Source organism: Neltuma alba, unplaced genomic scaffold, assembly GCF_004799145.2.
Source record: "Neltuma alba isolate B1F8T4 unplaced genomic scaffold, ASM479914v2 tig00011128_pilon, whole genome shotgun sequence".
NCBI classification, from domain to species: Eukaryota; Viridiplantae; Streptophyta; class Magnoliopsida; order Fabales; family Fabaceae; genus Neltuma; species Neltuma alba.
This window is the reverse complement of record NW_021635864.1, coordinates 567643-586029: the sequence shown is the minus strand read 5'-3', so window position 1 is coordinate 586029 and position 18387 is coordinate 567643. Positions and strand designations below refer to the sequence as shown.

The 18387-nt window shown below is 34.5% G+C and overlaps 3 protein-coding genes across 3 annotated transcripts; 2 read left to right on the top strand and 1 right to left on the bottom strand.

The window, feature by feature from the left end:
- Positions 1–2117: 2117 nt before the first annotated feature.
- On the top strand, positions 2118–2879 carry LOC114761653 (phytosulfokines-like). Its single transcript, XM_028951067.1, has 2 exons — positions 2118–2283; positions 2463–2879. Exons 1-2 carry the CDS (start codon positions 2176–2178, stop codon positions 2601–2603), a joined length of 249 nt encoding a protein of 82 aa, XP_028806900.1. The 5' UTR covers positions 2118–2175; the 3' UTR covers positions 2604–2879.
- A 3464-nt stretch (positions 2880–6343) lies between these two features.
- LOC114761649 (lecithin-cholesterol acyltransferase-like 1) lies at positions 6344–8173 on the bottom strand. Its single transcript, XM_028951062.1, has 2 exons — positions 7549–8173; positions 6344–7476 (listed from the first exon to the last, which is right to left on the bottom strand). Exons 1-2 carry the CDS (start codon positions 7935–7937, stop codon positions 6540–6542), a joined length of 1326 nt encoding a protein of 441 aa, XP_028806895.1. The 5' UTR covers positions 7938–8173; the 3' UTR covers positions 6344–6539.
- Positions 8174–11489: 3316 nt separating this feature from the next.
- LOC114761692 (uncharacterized) lies at positions 11490–12513 on the top strand. Its single transcript, XM_028951116.1, has one exon. It carries the CDS (start codon positions 11791–11793, stop codon positions 12262–12264), a length of 474 nt encoding a protein of 157 aa, XP_028806949.1. The 5' UTR covers positions 11490–11790; the 3' UTR covers positions 12265–12513.
- Positions 12514–18387: the final 5874 nt, after the last annotated feature.

The following is an 18387-nucleotide window of genomic DNA, read 5'->3' as shown; positions in this document are numbered from 1 at the left end:
GTCTTTGTATCAAATTTTTTTTTAAAAAAAGGCTACCAAGCTTGTTATTATCAGTGTATTTATTGTTATTGACCATTCAACACTTATCATTATCAATTTACTACCTGTTAATAAATAACTTATCATTACTAATTATTTTTTATCATTTGCTGTTCAACACCTGTTATTACCAATTTATAACTTGCTAATAAATTTTTTGATATAAAAATATTTTAGTCATTTAACTATATTTGTAAAATACTATATCAAGCATAACTTCTTCTTTTGAGATTTCAAAATATTAGGTGCCCGATTTAAAATTTCACATTTTTTAACTTTTTTATTTGTGATTTTTCTTTTGTTAAATAACAGATAATAACGTTGCTAAAAGATATTAAAAAATAAAAATATTCGTTATTATTTTTAGATATTCAATTTTAAGTTCTTTAATTTATGAATATGGTTTAAAGTTACTAGATCATCTTCTAATTATCGTTAGTGAATTTTTGTATGGTCATAGAATAATAAATGGAGGATGGAGGATATTATCCTTCGTTATCTTCAATAACAACTTTCCAATTAAATGAGCTATAGATAATATTTTTTTAAAAATTACTATGGACATAAATATATGGGAGAATTTTAGTCGTCTGGACATGCTTTTAAAAAATGTTCCGACTTCTAAAACCACGAAATCATGAATAAAATAATTAAGCAAACTAGCTAACTTTTGAGTCACGATCCGATGCATTAATTCGATATCGCTCTAGGGTGTTTTTTAAGGGTAAAAAATACCAAATGAAGATTAATTCCTAAAATTTTGTAATTCATAAAAGGAAAAATATTTTCAGAAATTTTTAAATGGGAAAGAATAATTCAATAGCGTGAAACTTACCAAAATGAAAAAGCAATGCCCACAGAATCTGCATGGCGACAAAAATACATCTATCCGACGGGTTCACAAATTGGAAATAGCCGAGCCTAAGCGGGTAACATCACCGGCCAATTCAATATTTGTTTTAGTTGATTGATAAAAAGTTGATTTTTTAATATTAGGGTCCGTGTGGTGGGAAAGAGAAGAAGGAAAGGAAGAATTTTTAATGAGTTTAATTTAAAAAAAATCAAAGAATTTAAAAGTTTTTAATTAATTTTTATTACTCTTTTATACTATTTCTTCTTCTTATTAAAAATTTAAAATCTCACTTTTTTATTTTTTTTAAATAGAGCTTATTAAAATTATTTCTCTCCTCTCTTTTTTATATTTTTCTTATACCAAACAATATCTTAAAGGTGAAAAAATTGAATTCATGACTTAGGAATAATACAACTCTTTTTTTATATTTTTTATTTGATGTAATTGTTTTTTAATGAGAAGAATTTCAGAAAAAAATTTGAATTTTAAAATTCTAAATCAATCTTGTTCATTACACTTCAATAACAATTAAGAATATTTGAAAAGCGGATGACAACAAATTTTTGTAGCTATTTCTGATTTGGGATTTTAAAATTTTGGAGGTATTTTTTTGACATTTTTCCCAACGGAATGCCCTTATAAAAGAATTGAATATTTTTATCATACATGCAGTGATATACTAAAAACAGGCTCAATCAGGGGCTTTTTGATGAAAAAAAAAAGGGGCATATTATGAGTTTCAAACTAGCATAAGCTTGTGGCTACCAAAAATATTGAAAAATTATTACAGAGTTCTATCACAAGAGGGGATTTTTTTGGGGGGCAAAATTAGAGTATGAGTGGACACACGCACAGGCACGAAATGATTTTTCATCATTGAGTTTACTAATATATAGCTTCATACATTGAAGCTGTCCAAGCAAAATAAAGAAATGTATAAAGTATGAATGCCATACAACGTATATATGCTTTAAAATCTTAAAATCATCGCAAGGCTAAAAAAAGAAAAGAAAAAAGAGGGAAAAAATCTTCTTTTCTTTTTATCCCAGAGATTTCATACCAATAAGACATGCCAAGCAATTAGTAAGTCAATTATTTCAATAGATTGTGATTAAGTGAACGTAAAATAAGGTTAATTTAATTAGAGCGATCAACGGGGGAGAAGTGTACGCTTGATCACTGAGTCCACCAAGTTTTGCCTTGCCTATATATGTAAAGCAGTCTTGCCCGCTTCGCTCTCACAATTCAGGGTCCTTGGAAAAGCCGATCAGACAAACACTACAATGTCTAAACTCTTCACCATCTTCACCATCTTTTTTCTGCTTAGCTTAGGCCTCATCCACGCCTCTCGTCCCAACGTTGGATTCCCCGGCCACTCTTCTCTGCATGAGGTAACTTCCCTTCTGATATTCCCCCCGCAAATCAACCCACGAAATGATTTCTCTTTTTCGTTTTGAATTAGTTCTCTCTTCACCAGAGTTGTTAACACACACATATAATCAGAGAGTTTTTGATGTTTGATGTTTTTGCTTTCTCTGTACTTACTGGGTTTGCGGGATTTGAACTGAAGGATGCTATGGAAATGAAGACAGAGCTGGAAGGTGAAAACTGCGACGAAACAGTGGAAGGTAAAGAAGAATGTTTGATGAGAAGGACGCTAGCGGCGCATGTCGATTATATCTACACCCAGAAGCACAAGCCCAAAAATTAAACGTCATCACTTGTCGTCAGTTCTATCTTGTCTTATGAATCCTCCAGTCTATTACAAAGATACAACAATAAATCAAACATAAGTATATATAGAGCCTCTCTTATTGTTAGTGTGTGTGTGTGTGTGTGTCTATATGTTCTTCGTTTATGTGAGCTGAATAAGCGTCTGGTTGTTTGAGCTGTCATAATACTGTTAAACTTGTACGTACTCCATCAACCTCTGGTTTCCTGTACGCTCTGATCAGATTAATCATAGTTTTGGTGAAATTATGGTTTTCTTCCGATGGTTAATTAAAACGAAGGGTCATCCAATGGTCTATTGAAACAATAAAGCACAGCTTCAACGATTTCCACGGACAACTAAAAAAAATGGGAATTTATCATCAACAACAAACAGCAGCTGCAATAATAATGGAGGAAAGAGTAAAGTGTGAGGGTAGGGTAGGGATGGGCACGAGGTCATATTTGCAATATTCTCGAGTTCTTGTACGTGGGGTAGATCAGTGGACCCAATGATTTTGGGTATATACTGTGTTATTAAAAGACAAAAAATGTGCAAACACAATACAACTCATCGTCCTTCTCTCTTTCCTTTATAATACACAATACACCAGACCAGGTCCAAACTAAGACATGACGGATAGATTACGTTATCTACCTACTAACTATTAAGAATTATGTCAAATAGTCCTGGAGCCTGTTAGAGTATAAGCTCCACTGCGTCAATCCTACTTGGTAATCACATGGCCAATGTGATTTCATCAAACAGATAATATAATTTCATCCAAATATTTTCCGACATCCCTCTGTGTTTCTCCACCTACAAGTTTGCCAACTGGATGATACTAATCTTAATAGTAACTCCTGCTTGTGGACTAGGCTAATCTGCTTTTTATTTCTCGATCCTTGCGCCTTTAAATTCAATGTCAGCAGCCATTGTCACCCTCAAATGATAGTGCTCATAATTTTTTTCCTCCCCTGTAACACAAAAAGACACTGGACATTGCAAATCTGAATCTTCACTTTTTGAAAAAAAAAGGGGAGAATCAAATCCACAGAGGATTACGAAATTAAAAATGTCATTAACTTAGCGAGAAGACTCTACTTGTCGAGAGGAGACCTAAGGATAGAGAAATGGCACTAAATACCATGGCTTTAGAGCTAGAGTCAAACTAGTCACAGAGAGAGGGGCCATTAACTCCCGTAATTTAATAATATAATGGCAATATTTTCACTATTGACTCCCAACATGTAACATCACATCATGCGTAAAATTCAAGCTCACATGTAAACATCGTCCTCACACTGTAGCGCAAATTTGTCCAACGCCTAACTCTGTGGCTCAAAGCAAAGGCAGAGCATCGTCAAACACGGCTTTGCCTTTTTGGTCATCATGTCGAAGGCTGTAATTGAAGGGCTTCTAAAGCGTGGACCAGACAGGAACAATAATCAAAGTCGCCCTAAGCTATGATGAATCTGATGAACGCTATTACTCAAGAAGGATAATCATGATTCACAAAGTGGAATGTGGATTTCATATATGACTATCATTGACTAGTCGGTTCTGCCTAACTTGTGGAAACGAACCGTAATCATGACGCCAGAGTTCACAGATACTATAGTAATAAATTAATCACCTTGTTCATATTTATAAAATTCCTCCATGTGAACTGAACCAAGCCGATTCTTAACAAAACTGAATAGTAGCTTATATAAAGCACTCTGAGATACCAGAACCAAAAAAACAGCGATTTCAACCAGCGGCACTGCACTAATTATGCAAGGTCTGGTTTGTCAGTAAGCGTACCAACAATATAACATGAGTTTTCAGCTACAGGATTACTTAAGATACCATAACATCCATCTCATTTCCATAGAAGTCACGGGAGAGCAAAAGATGCACTAAACAGGAATAACGGTGATAACTAACATATATTGACAATGATTTAAAAGCATTTCAAGCATGATGGCTCGGTAAGAGTCCTGCTCATGAATGCATTGTGGAAGATAACCATGCAATTAGTTCTTCATAAGGTTATTGGAATGGAAGTTCTGTCTATTTGCATAAAACCAGAAACAGCCAACGGAAAGAATGGATTCATTCTCAACCTAAGACAAAGGCGAGCCACATAATCAGTTGTTCCCTGAGCTGTGTGATTGGAGGGGGGGGGGGGGACAAAAAATGAAAGAAACTGTGATATTAAAACTGAGTTGAAGGGAAGAGGAAATATTACAAGGCAAGGTAAAATTGGTTGACTTGAGTTCATCAACTGTTGTATGGCAATACAATCGTTTTATAGTACAGAGCTATATAACGGCTTGTCTGTAAACTTACAATTATAGAGCTGCTTGCTTAGTTTTCTTCCGTCTTTCCTGAGCATGTTATAGAGATTGGCCCAAATTTTTGTACAATGAATTCAACAAATGATCGCTGCATACATGCATCAGGTTAAACATTAAGAGCACCAAACACTAGTCAAGTCAGTTCAGATTTTCAGTAGAGTAAAGAAGATGGCTAAACATTATAGCCAACGTTTTGACACCATATAAACTGCATTTAAAATACTTGGAAAGGATAAAGGCCTTTTTTTTTTGTCCCTAGATTCTAAAAGCACTAAATTTTATGGGTTTGAAATAATCATCAAACCAGGCAATAGTTACACTAAAGGAGGTATGAGCAATTAAATTCAAGTAAAATGAACGCCTCCGATCAACATCTGTAGAAGTTTCATCAAGTCCTCCGATCAACATCTAATGTTAACAAAAAGAATTTTTGATACTACCTTTGATCTTTAATATAAGATCTAATTTATAGTTGAAACTAAATCTTATACTCCTTCAGTCCTAATTTACTTACAAAATGGGCATTATATTTCAGACCGGAGGGAGTATTAAGGATGGGAGGTAGTACTAAGGAAATTTAGCAATCAAATATGGAATTCATAATGCAAATGTTGCAATTGTATATGAGTAGAAATCACATGAATGCTGCTAAATCTCATTGGAATCAAAGAGCTACATGGTATGAGACGTTTTTTCCGAGGGTTTTAAATCGGTTGTTACAGTGTTAGAAATGCGCTGTGACGCCTAAGAATGGGTTAAGATCCTAAATCTGGAGATATAAATGACTGAAGAAAAAATGGAGAACAGAAGCGAAGCAAGAATCACACTCTCCTAATCTCAATAGCCAACAAAGGAGAATCTCCAGTTGAATTAAAATAATTCTTCTATTTCTCAATCTCTGCTTAGCATAGAGAGTGGCTGGGTTATTCATAAAGAGGAATTACAACGGTAACAAATTCTGAAATTCTGAAAATCCTATAATATCTCCTAGAAACAGAATTAATCCCTAAAATATCTCTTAGAAACAGAGTGAAAAGTTGGTGACCCCTAACAGTCATATGGTTCCACTTATTTAGCTAACTCACTCTAAAATAATTAAAATAAACAATTCAAAACATATTCAAACTAATTCAAGTTTCAGCCTAAGGATTTGATCCAGCTGTTTTCCTTTTCTTCCCGCAAGTGGTGCCCACTAGGATTAGGATTCTTATCAGAATGCATTAGAGCCGGGGCATTGCTCATGTAAGAAATGAGCTGCAGTGACTGATCTGAAATTTGAAATATGAACACGGGCTCTCCTCAGACCTCAGTTTTGTCGGTTTATTTAAGATGACTAGTTCAAAATCCTCCAAATCATATTCCTTTGATAAGACAAAATGCCATGCCACGCCAGTCAGATTCAACCCATCAAAAAGCTAGCCTCTATTGTAGCAGAAAATTAAAATAATCGAATAAGGACAACAACAAAGACGTGCAAGGTTCCCAGAACATACGATTTACGGCAAGAAAAAGAGGAAAAAAAACAAAAAAGATGTTTATTCAAAAGAAGCTTTCTGCTCTGTTATAGTATATAGAGCTAATTGACTACTCCGTTTCATCGCCTATAAGCATCCACAAGAGTTTGCTCATGCGCCACAAAAGTCGTTCCATTAGAATTAAGCTTACTAATCACGCCTATTACCACATCAAGAGCAACTTCATCTTTCAGTATCCCCGTGTGAGACACGCCTCCAATTTTAATCACTTCCAGGCTTTGATTTTTCTCATCTTCCCAGAGTGACTGAAGCCCCAGCATGCTCACCATGTTCACTGTACCGTCTCCATCCCCATAAAACACTTCAGGCTGTTCATCAAAATCACTATTCCTGTAAAACAAACTTTCTGGGGTTCTCACACCCGTTCCCATGATACAAGTCACAGGTACTTCTGGTGCTTCTGTGTTCTCTATCAATGGCAAAATTCGATTTTCATAGGGGTAAACCCCTTCGGGGAAACCGATGTCTCTGAGAAAATCAGCAATATCTAATGCTGTATAATTCCTATCTTTCGTGATCACTAATGGTTTGGTGCCACCAAACAATCTGGGATTAGGCAAAAGCCACAGATTACTCTCAGAGCTTCTCTGTTCTGCTCTTACCATCAATGGGTCCACCAGGGGTATTCCTAGAGTATTCCCCGAAGCAAAGGTAAGCATTTCGTCCACAGCACCACCCCAAGGAGCAGAAAGAGCCACAAAGTGTTTGATGAACTTTTGGCGCCAAGAAAGTGGGTTTCGGTTCAGAAGTTGAATGGCAAAGAGTCCTCCTAAGCTGTGTGACACGAGTATCACTTGTTTTCCGCCATTGGAAGCACTTGCTTTTTCAATCAAACACTTGAGATCGTCCAAGAACTTGGAACCCACATGAGACAAGTGACCTTTGGCAGCAAGACCATATCGGAAATCATAGGGTGCTCCAAACAGAGTTTCACCCTCCACATATCCAAACTCTTCAAGCGAATCCACCAACGGTGCCATATATGCTGAAACATGCCTGCACATCAATTACAGTCACAATACGCCTCACAAGTTAATGACGATAATCAAGCACAAAACATTGACTCACTTGAGATGAGGGTCGAGATAAAGAAGTGAGCTGGTTGAACCAAATTGAGGGACCCGAGTCTGAACCCCAGGGGCATTAAAGTAATCATCAAGATGTGGTTCGAAGTGAAGCGTCATGCGATGAGCAAAGCAGCGAGTGAAGGGCGGAAGTAGAACGCTGGGGTCGAACCACATTCTGAACCAGCCATCGCGGTCCTTGACAAGTGGGTACCAGCGGTCACAGAGGAGGCTCGTGGGTTTGTAGGCGCCGGTGAGCCTGGCTTCTAGCTGGTTACCTCCGGCACCGGGGACTAATATTATAGGATGAAGGGTATTGCCCGCCCCGCATATAATTTGCAGCATCACAAACAATGAGGTTGAAGCTATTATCTTCAAAGGCAATCCCTTCATGACAGATTTCCTGTATTGCTTCCGTCTTCTTCTGGTGGTTTCCGAACTGGAGGATCAAAACTGAAAACTCTCATGCTGATGCGGGGGCTTTGTCAGTTAATGAGTGGTGCAGAATGGTCTGATATTTCTATCTGTGTCTGCGTAGTATGAAATTAATCGCTGCCTGTGCCAGCATTTCCAAATAACTGGGCAGATAGGCTGCCACGTTGACTGCCTCTCCGGCGGAAATAATTTAATACGGGTTTTAAAAATGGAAGAAAAGTATAAAAAAATAGACTTCATTGGACTGAAACTTAAAAATGGACAATGGGCTTACCTTATTGGACTTGTTCGACATCCATCCTGTGTGGCCGGTGGCCGGTGGGCATGATTCCGGGAGAGTTCATTAATTTAATTTGGGAAAAATTTTGCAAAAGAATTCTAATTCTTGCGGCAAGAAATAACTCTAAGCTCCCTATATCCTTCGCTATGAATAATTTGTGATGTTTGATGATCATCATTCCTATATTTTTATTGTTCACGAATAGTGTCGCTTGCTGATAAAACAGATTTCATAAATTTTGCAGGGCTGTTCACCCGGCGAGACCTTACGGTGCGATACTGCGATGGCCCTGTCTAGTTATCTATTTTGGGTGGCTGGAATTTCAAGTTGAAGCTGGCTGCATAAAAGGATTATAAAAAGATTTAAATTATGGGAGAAATATAATTCAGAACCTTATAGTTGAAACAATTTATTTTGATGTCAGTCAAAATGATTTGAGATCGTGTAGCAAAAAAAAAAAAAACCATTTAATATGATTATTAGGAGATCTTAGACTGTAAATGCCCCCATTAAGTGAGCATGCAGGAGCAGGAAGGACTATTGATGAAGAAAACGATTGCTTACTATTCAGTGAATTGACCAAAACGGCTCTACGTGCTGCGCAGCACAATCTATCAAATTGAAAGCTTTTAGCGAAACGGATTTTCTCTTCCGATGCTCATTTAATGAAGTGTGTTTTTCTTCGGCCAAAATCAAAATAAGTTTATATTCTCTCCAGACGCTTCTGCCCACTGATAGGAGCTTTAATGCTACTAGTTCATGTATTTTTAATGCTAATTCCCATTTCAAATGTAATATCCACTATATAAAACAATACGAGTACTTTGTAATGCAAATTGCTCATTAATTTATTGTAATAAAAAATGAATTTATTATTTGTTAAAAAAAGACTTTATTTCTCTAAAATAAACTTACATAACACTATACTATATATTAATTTATAAATTAGATAAGTTAGTTTCAAAAAAAATGACAAATTTAAGAAACATGACGTACTGTATTCTTATGTTTATAAATACAACTCTTAATTAACTTTATGGAATAAAATCAACTGAACTGAGGATTCAAAGTAAACAAAACAAAACAAGAACAAATGGCAGACGGACGAATCGGTGCACAACTGAATATGGGCAGCTTGAGCTGCACAGCAGAGGATGTGAGCTCCTTTTCATGCAATTAACTGACTCAGTCTCCATTCATTTTTGGGACAACTGCAATAAAATCCCATAAAAATAAAATAATTATGAAAAAGTTTCTATAATAAATAAGTGAGGAGTTGTCATTCTAAGCTGTTCACTTGTCACTAGGACTCTATAATAATTGTGTTTTTTTTGGGATTTTATTACAATTCTCTCTTCATTTTTCTTCATTCTTAGTAAAATTCTTAGACCCTTTTCAAACAGGCATTGTTTTTTAAAAAAAAAAGTAAACGTATTATAAAACAACTTATTATATATGTAATATAATATATGGAACGAACAACGAGAACATGATTCTGGTAAAGGGGCTGTCTGAATTGAATTTATTTGAAGTGGTCAGAGTAGAAGTCTGTAGTTATAATCGATCATTAATTAATAAACCAGACCAAACCAAAATATAATAATATTTGTATTAGTGTGGAGTATGATGGTTGGTTTGTCTGTAGTTGAAGCGTGTGGGCATTGATACCAAGGGCACAGAATTAAAAATGTTTTTCTCGTCTTATTAAAGAAAGTTCCTCCATAACGTGGGAAAGCCACCAAAAAAAAAAAACGACGGAGGCCTCTCATCCCTGCTACCAAACATCTGAACAGAAGTTAATTATAGTTTAATTTCTTTTGCATAAAGAATATTGTAGAAATCGACGTCTATTAAGTAAAAATAATAAGTGATCATTGGACATAAATGTATTTTATTTTTTGTTTAAAAATATTTCATAAGCATCGTGTATATATTTATTCGAAACCGCCTTTAGTAAAAGCTTATTAACAATTTTACATTTCAGTTAAAACGAAGTAATTAGTGCTATTGACATTTTAAATTTACCTTCAATAAAGCTTGGTATTAACTAAATGAGATTGTTTAGTTGGTTAAGAAAGTAGAAAGACACTTAGAAAAGATGGATAATAGTATTTTAGGCGGAAAAAAATCATAAATCATGAAAAAATCCCAATAGAAAAAAAAGCGAAAGACGGTAATCTATCATTACAGGGGCGCCTGCTGATTCATGACGGACATCTCAAATTGAAATGTAACTCTAATTCTACCTTTGTCCTCTCATGATGTTGTCATTTGAGTCACGATGGCAACGTTTTATCTTTCACTTGGAAAGTTAGTGTTTTATCTTTTACTTTTTTGGTTGCAAGAATTGGTGTTTCAAACAGCATTTCAAAATTTCAAAACAATAAACATTCACGTTATTTTTCATCTATTTGAAACGATCCGACCATCAAAATAAATAATTAAAAAATTCAAATTATATGTTTAAGCAATTTTCAGTTCAATAAATTAGACCCCATACGCTACTCACAATTAAAGTGATTAAATGTGCATCCGCATAATGGTAACTTTTGTCCCCTTGTAAAATACTCCCTCCGTTCCTTATTATAAGAGACAAATAACTGAAGTACGTTGATAAAAAAAAACAGTTAAAATTAGTTAAGAACAATTAATGTGTAAAAAGTATAATTTTTTTTTTCAAAAATGCCCTCATTAATAAGGAGAGAGAGCATGAGAGAGAACAACTAAATTATTAAAAGAAAGAGAAATGGGAGGAGGAGAGAGTGTGAGTTGGAAATAATAAATATAGATAAAATAGGAAATCAATACAAAAAAGTAGAGACAACTTTTAAGTGTCTCTTATATATAGGAACATGCCATAAGTATCAAATATCTTTTATAATAAGAAACAGAGGGAGTAATTAGCAAAAGTAAATCTTAATAATTATCCTCCATCTATATTAATCACTTTCTACGTTATGAAGTGTTTGTCAATCCCAATTCCCAAGACCTAAATCATTGAGGAAGGTAAATTTCACGCAAGCGTCATCAGAGTTGTCCTTAAAATCGAACTACCCTGGGACGGCAGAGCTAAGGAAATTAGAAAAGAAGCAACTTTTAACGGAAAGTCAAAAACAACGTTGAAATTAGACGAGTCCATCAAATCCAGCTTTTTTTTCACTCCCCAGAATATTCAAATTTGGACAGCAATCATCACTTAAAAAAATGAATTTAGGCCAACACGTTGGCACAGTTTCATACTTATCTTCGTTTCCTAATCCGGTGGGCTATGAAAAAGTCCATCATGTTGATTGCTCCCGGTTTCACACCCACCTTCGTCTCCATCTCAATCGAGAATTATCGTTCCCTTCTGGTCCCTACAAAACCACCCTCCTCTCTCAAAACTTCTCCTCCAATTCCCATTCTTCTCTACTCATATCACTTTCTTCAACAATCTAGCCCAATCCAGTGTTTCCTTCTCCTCCTTCTTCCCGAGCAATTTACTCAGAGCTATTCGTCGGCAATTTTGTCGAACATCTTGTAGGCGTAAAGATGAGGAGCAAGGGACAGAGCCAGAACGCGTTCGTGAGGTTCATTACTTCACCGATCAGAGCGCTGGGAAGAGCGCGAGATTTTTACGTGCGAAACATAACAAAGTGTGGTTATAATATGAACTACAGTAACCCTGTGGATGCAGCTGGGAGATTCGCGGCCTTTCCCAGAAGTTACAGTGCCAACACTTCGAGGTCTGAAGACAGCGAGGATTTCGCAGAGCTCGTGAGAGCAGCGTCAGCGAGGACTTTGGTCGATAGAATCGACATGGATTTGGTTATGAAGCAGCAAGCAACGGCACAGCAACAACAATCCCTGGGATCAAGAGGATTGCCCAAGTCCACCAGTGTAGGGATGACGAAAATTGACGAAGATAAGCCTTATGATTTTGCAGACGGTGGTAATAATGGTGTTGCAGATTTGTACCCTAGAAGTAGAAGCTATGCGGTGAGAAAGAGAACTGTTGCTTTCTGAATTTATCTGATTCTTAGCCTGAACTCTCTCTTTTAGGCCAAAAGTGAGGGGGGGGGGGAAAGGGAGAGAGATTCTGTCGTCAATGCAATATGAGATTGAGGAACGGAGGGAGATATTTGTGAGACTGTAAAAATTTTTATCTTTCCTTCCTTCCTTCCTTCCCATGGTGGTTCTAGTGGTGTTAGATTCTTTTAACTCTATTGTTGGAATTCGATCTGATTCTCTTTCTCTTTTTTTGTTGCTGTGAAAGTTACAATTTCGTATTCTTCTTCTTGCCTGCTTTAGATTTTTGTATGCTGTGCTGACGCATTCACCGGAGAAAGATAGAGGTACGTTGTAGTTGGGATAGAAACGCAGCTCCTCCGACAAGTCGCCTGCCACTTTCACTGTTTCACATAAATTTGTGCTGCCTCCTCCTCATGTTAACGGATGACCAAGTTCATTAACGTGAGAAAAGTAAAAAAAACTAAATTCATTAATTAATTATAATATACGTTATATATATTTTTAAAATACTTATATATAATTAATTAAATGATATATATAAGTAAGACAAATTAGCTTAAAACATAAATATAAATATTTTGAAATAATTTATTTAATTTACTTAATATTTCTAAATTAGTTGCTAGTCAAAAAATAACATTTCTAAATTAGTCAATTATCTCGAGATTTTTTACAGTAATTTATTATTTTTCACCTTCATATCAAAACTTACACACTTTAAGCGTGAATATTTTATAATTTCACTAAAATCAAATCAACTACGGCCAGTCTGCAACTACTATTATCCATATTAGTAATTTAGGATCAACATTCCATTGGAATCAAAAGCCCAGACAAGTAGTAGTTGTTCCGACTTCCGAGGTTTTTGCATTATACTCTTTTGGTTTTAAATATAAAACTTTTATACTAATGTGTATAAGAATATTATATTTAGGACCGGAAGACATATATATTTTTTAAGAAAAAATTAATTTATGAGTAGTTTTACCCAATTTTAAATTAAATCCCTATAATTTTTTTTCTTTTTATTCTTATTGAGTCCTGTATATTGAGCTTTGATAGGAGTCGCCGTTAGATTAGACATCTCTCCTTCCTCCGCCCAGTTTCCCCACCAACACTACCACCTCTCTCTCTCTCTTCCCATCATCATCGTCTTCCTTCCTTTCCCAACCACACCCCCACTCTCCTTCTTCCTCATTCCCCTTCCATTCTCTCTCTGCTATCTTCACCACCGTGAAACGGAGTGTGGATAATGCGACTTATCTCTCCAGAAGACGAAGTATGGCCAAAGATGAAACACCGTTTCGTAAGTGTGAATGCAGTAGGGAGATAAGGAGCTAGTAGGAGATAGTGAGAGGAAGGAAGAGGTTGAAGATATCTTCACCATCAAATGTTTTTTTCTTTTATTAATTGAAAGATTTAAACTTAGAAATGGCTCCAAAAAAAAAAAAAACAGAATTATTTGTATCCTCACCAACTTCCATATATTACTGCGCGCCTATTGCCTTTGATCTGCTGTCAGTATTTTTGTGCCAGTCAAAACTCACTAAGGACTCAATAAAAAAATTACAATAAAGTTGAGGATTAAATATGAAAATCATCAAATCAAATTAATGTGAAGTTTCAAGAAACCTCATTGTAATAAATTTTATTTATTTAATTAATAAATTGTTTTTATTTTTTTTAAAGTATGTATTGACAATTGAAAGTGCAGTTGTTAATAATTTAAGTTATGAGAATTAACAATTATCACGACAATATTGACAACTCATGCATTATATTTTTGTGATACGTTAAGAAAATATGTTGTTAATATCTACCACAATAGTTGTTAATCGTTACATTTTAAATTGTTAACGACTGTGTTTTTAGTTATCAATACATACTTTAAAAAAAAAAAAGATAAGGACAGTTTGGTAATTAAACAAATAGAATTTATTACAATGAGTCCTTTAAGACTTCAGATTAATTTGATGATTTCAAGAGACTTTTTTATATTTAATTTTATTGAGTGAGACAATGTTACAATTTTTTATTAAAAAAAAAAGAAAAAAGATCATAGGAACCTAATTCAAAATTGGATAAAATTATAAGCACTGACAAATTATTATTATTTTATTAAAAACGTGTCTAGCTCATATTGGGTTTTACTTAGAAATGAAAAATGGGAAATATTTTTATTATAAAAGTTTCAAGAGTTAATGGGTGGGGCAGATGCTGATAATGAACATGAGAAACACAGAATAAGTACCTCTTTTGTAATGGTGGAAGAGCGATGAATAAAATAAATTGTCATCTGCGAGTTGTTTATTTAAAAAAGAAGAAAAATGTTTGCGAGTGCGCGTTTATGCCGTGCGTTAACAACATGTATTTAAAGATAATATCCTATGATATAGTAATATTAGAATAATACTCCCTCCGTTCCTTATTATAAGAGACATTTGATGCTTATGGCATGTTCTTATATATAAGAGACACTTAAAAGTTGTCTCTACTTTTTTGTGTTGATTTCCTATTTTACCCATATTTATTATCTCCAACTCACACTCTCTCTCATTCCCACTTCTCTTTCTTTTAATAATTTAATTGTTTTCTCTCATGCTCTCTCTCCTTATTAATGAGGGCATTTTTGGAAAAAAATTATACTTTTTCCACATTAATTGTTCTTAACTAATTTTAACTATTTTTTTGATCAACGTACTTCGATTATTTGTCTCTTATAATAAGGAACGGAGGGAGTAATTCAGAAACCCCCCAAGTAGGCGGCTGAGAATTGAATTAGTTTCGAAACTGAAGGTTTCGCATGCAATATTTTTTTAATAACAGTGTGTGTCCCAATGAACTCCAATATATTTTAGTGCTAAGGTGTACCAACATTCCAAAATACTTTGCCAGATATATTTATCATTTTAAAATATTTTTTGGTGTACCAATATTTTAAAGTGATTTTTAAGGGACATCTAATATCCTGAAATATTTTGCGGTGCATCTAATATTCTAAAATATTTTTCAAGTGCATCTAGTATCTTAAAAAAATACTTTATGGTACTTGATATACATTGACTTAACGAACCTTTTGAGAAGTTAATGATAAAATTAAAACTGTTCATGAAATAATACTTTATAAGCACAAATGTTTTCTAAAAAATTACTACCTCCAGTTCTTAATATAAGATCCTGTTTGATTTTTATTTTGGTCCTAAATATAAGACTAAAATTCACTTTATCTTTCATATTTATATTTTTTTTCCAAAATAGCCCTTCTAATAATAAAAGTTCTAGTCAATACACTTGATTAATAATGATATTTTAGGAAAAACAACACTTATTTAGGACAAATAATTAACTCAACTTACTTCCTTAATCTCCTCAAATGAGTCAACTGGCTCTTATAATTAGGACCGGAGGTAGTAATATTTTAAGGGTAAAATTACACCACAAAATATTTTTAAGGTGCTAAATGCACATAAAAAATATTTTAGGATATTGGATACAACACAAAATACTTTAAAGTATTGGATGCACCCAATTAAATATTTTGGGTGACTGGACGCAGCTTAACCCTATCTTTTAACGTAAAGAGTCCACCTCACTGAACCAATTTTTCTGGCAAGATGATTACGTATTCTAATTTCTAAGCTTGTCTTCTAATTAAGAAGTTTTATTGGACCCAAATTAATCTGAATGGCTGGAACCATTTAAAGTGACAATTTTCAACTATTATTTTCAATCTACGTGTAATATTTTTTTGCTTGAACGACAATGACAAGAAGAAACCTCGTAAGCAAATAACTAACTCAAAACTAGCTAGAAACTACACGTAATAGTTAAAAAAGACCTATATTACAAATCCAACAAGTCTTGGTATACAATAGGTAATACTAGTAACACATTAATAACTATAAACTATAATTGTCCACCTCATCTTTATTAATCCCGGGCTGGAGGGTCACTCGCAGACGCCGCACAGGCCATAGGTTACGAAACATACACGAAACAAATTAAGACTTGCGCGGTAGCATTAAAAAAAAAAAATGTTGTAGTCATTTTTTCTTTTGCTAGATACATGTATCATTTTATTGAAGAGAATTTTATTTAAAATATCATCAGATACTAAATGTGAGTATCTTTCTTAACAGAAATTTGAGTCTTAGTTTGCTAAGATTGTGAGGTTCTAGGCTACTAGCCCCTAAACTCAACTTTTGCTGATTATGCTGTGATCTTTTCTTCTTCTTCTTTTTTTTTTTTTTGGCTAAAATATAGATATTCTCCTATTGGAAGTAATTTTATTTGAGATATTATAAGGCATTAAATATGAGTATCTCTTCTAACAAGGATTAAAATTTTGATTCGTCACGTTGTTAGGGATTAAACTTTTTTGCTAGATCCAATCCCATTGGTATGCTGTGGTCATTTTAAATAAACTCTTCTTGTTCATACTTTCATTCATAGGCGTTGGCCCTTTTGATCTCGACACCAAGTTGAAAATATAGCGGCCTGTCGAAGTTTCAGCTTTTAACTGAAAAATGCATTCGTTTTCATGCTATTTCTATCCATTGTACTAGCTTCTCGCTCTAAGTTTGTAGTTTCTGCTTCACCGTTATCTCTTTACTTCCTCTTTTTTTCATTTCATTTTCTCCCCATCGCTGAACAATTTCATGCTTCATTCTGAGCCCTATGCAATGAAGAAAGACCAACTTTATCTTCTGTTCCTATAATTAGAAAACTAATTTACTCATCAAGATCATGGTGGAGAGTTTAATTAGTGCAGATACTTATAATAATACTCCAAGCAAATGTTAAAAAAAGAAAATGCATTAATGACTTGTAAGAAAGTACAACTTGGATGTTTTACGATGCTCAGTAGTTGCACGTTGTTGGTTTCTGGAGTTCGCCGGGCTGGATCGACTGTGCTGGGTGACTTTCTATGTTTCCCGTACTAATGACTGCTTAAGGGTGTGTTTGGATGAAACCAAACCGTCGTTTGAAAAAGTTATTCTGGAAAATAGATCATGTGGAGAATAGATTCTGAGAAAAGTGATTCTGAAAAGTGAGAGTGTTTGGATAGTTATTACCAGAAGCACTTTTTACATGTGAAAATTACCAAAAACGGCATAAGTTAATATGATAATTATATAAGAGATAGATTTTATGATATATTTTGATTTGAAGAAATAAAATTGCTAATGAAAATTTTTTTACTAACATAATTAATAATATATAAGATAATATAATTAATACATAATTAATATGTGTATATATATTTATAAAACATAATAGTAAATATGTTTATAGAAAAATGAATTTTTTTTTGCTAACAGGAAAATATTAATTTTCTTTAAAGATTTTAAACGTGAAATCCCATAACATTTTTTCACTACTACTTTTTGTAATAACATACTACATGTATAATAACCTCTGATGTTTAATACAATTAATTAATTAATTGTCACCACACATATATATTCATAAAATATAAGAGTGAAAATATTTTTAGAGAAGATGAATTATTTACAATTCTTGACCAACCCATTAATGGAAACTGTTGCTTTGATCGCTTTGAACCATTCAACGCAAACCCAGTTGCTAAACTCTCTGGTTTCTTCCCTTTCGAGTTCAAGTTCACAGATTCAGAGTTACTGCCAATAGTCAGTTTTACTTTGCCCGCTTCAATTTCGCTACTGAGATTAGTTCGAACCACATAAGACCAAGCTTCGAAATATGCAAAATTGTTATCAGAGGACTCAACAACAGAATTGAAACCACCCCAATGACCCACGTCCCTACTTAGCATCAACAAGCTCATAGCAACCTCTTCTTGCTCTTGTTCAGCCTCAGAAACAGACAAAAGAAGACCCAGAAGCAGAAGAAGGTCCAGCTCGCAACACGCCGAATAATTGGAGTCGTAGAGGAAGAAACAGAGGCTATGGAGAAGAAGAAAACGCTGGATCTGAGCCACCTTACCTGAGCCAGGGAACACCAACCACAGCCAAATGCTTCACAGCGAACCTGAGCGCGATAAATAGCTGCGATCTTCTTCAACCATGGAGCTGCGATTTCTCTCACTGGCACCTTCAAACCGTGGCTAGACGGCAACTTCTTCACCAGTGGCGACTC

What these genes read in the sequence shown, in the direction of transcription:
- LOC114761649 (XM_028951062.1), bottom strand. Translation starts at nt 7,937, where the DNA reads ATGAAGGGATTGCCTTTGAAGATAATAGCTTCAACCTCATTGTTTGTG. An exon ending in TATCTCGACCCTCATCTCAA is followed by an intron (nt 7,477 to 7,548) that starts GTGAGTCAATGT and finishes ATTGATGTGCAG; the next exon opens with GCATGTTTCAGCATATATGG.
- LOC114761692 (XM_028951116.1), top strand. Translation starts at nt 11,791, where the DNA reads ATGAGGAGCAAGGGACAGAGCCAGAACGCGTTCGTGAGGTTCATTACT.
- LOC114761653 (XM_028951067.1), top strand. Translation starts at nt 2,176, where the DNA reads ATGTCTAAACTCTTCACCATCTTCACCATCTTTTTTCTGCTTAGCTTA. An exon ending in GCCACTCTTCTCTGCATGAG is followed by an intron (nt 2,284 to 2,462) that starts GTAACTTCCCTT and finishes TTTGAACTGAAG; the next exon opens with GATGCTATGGAAATGAAGAC.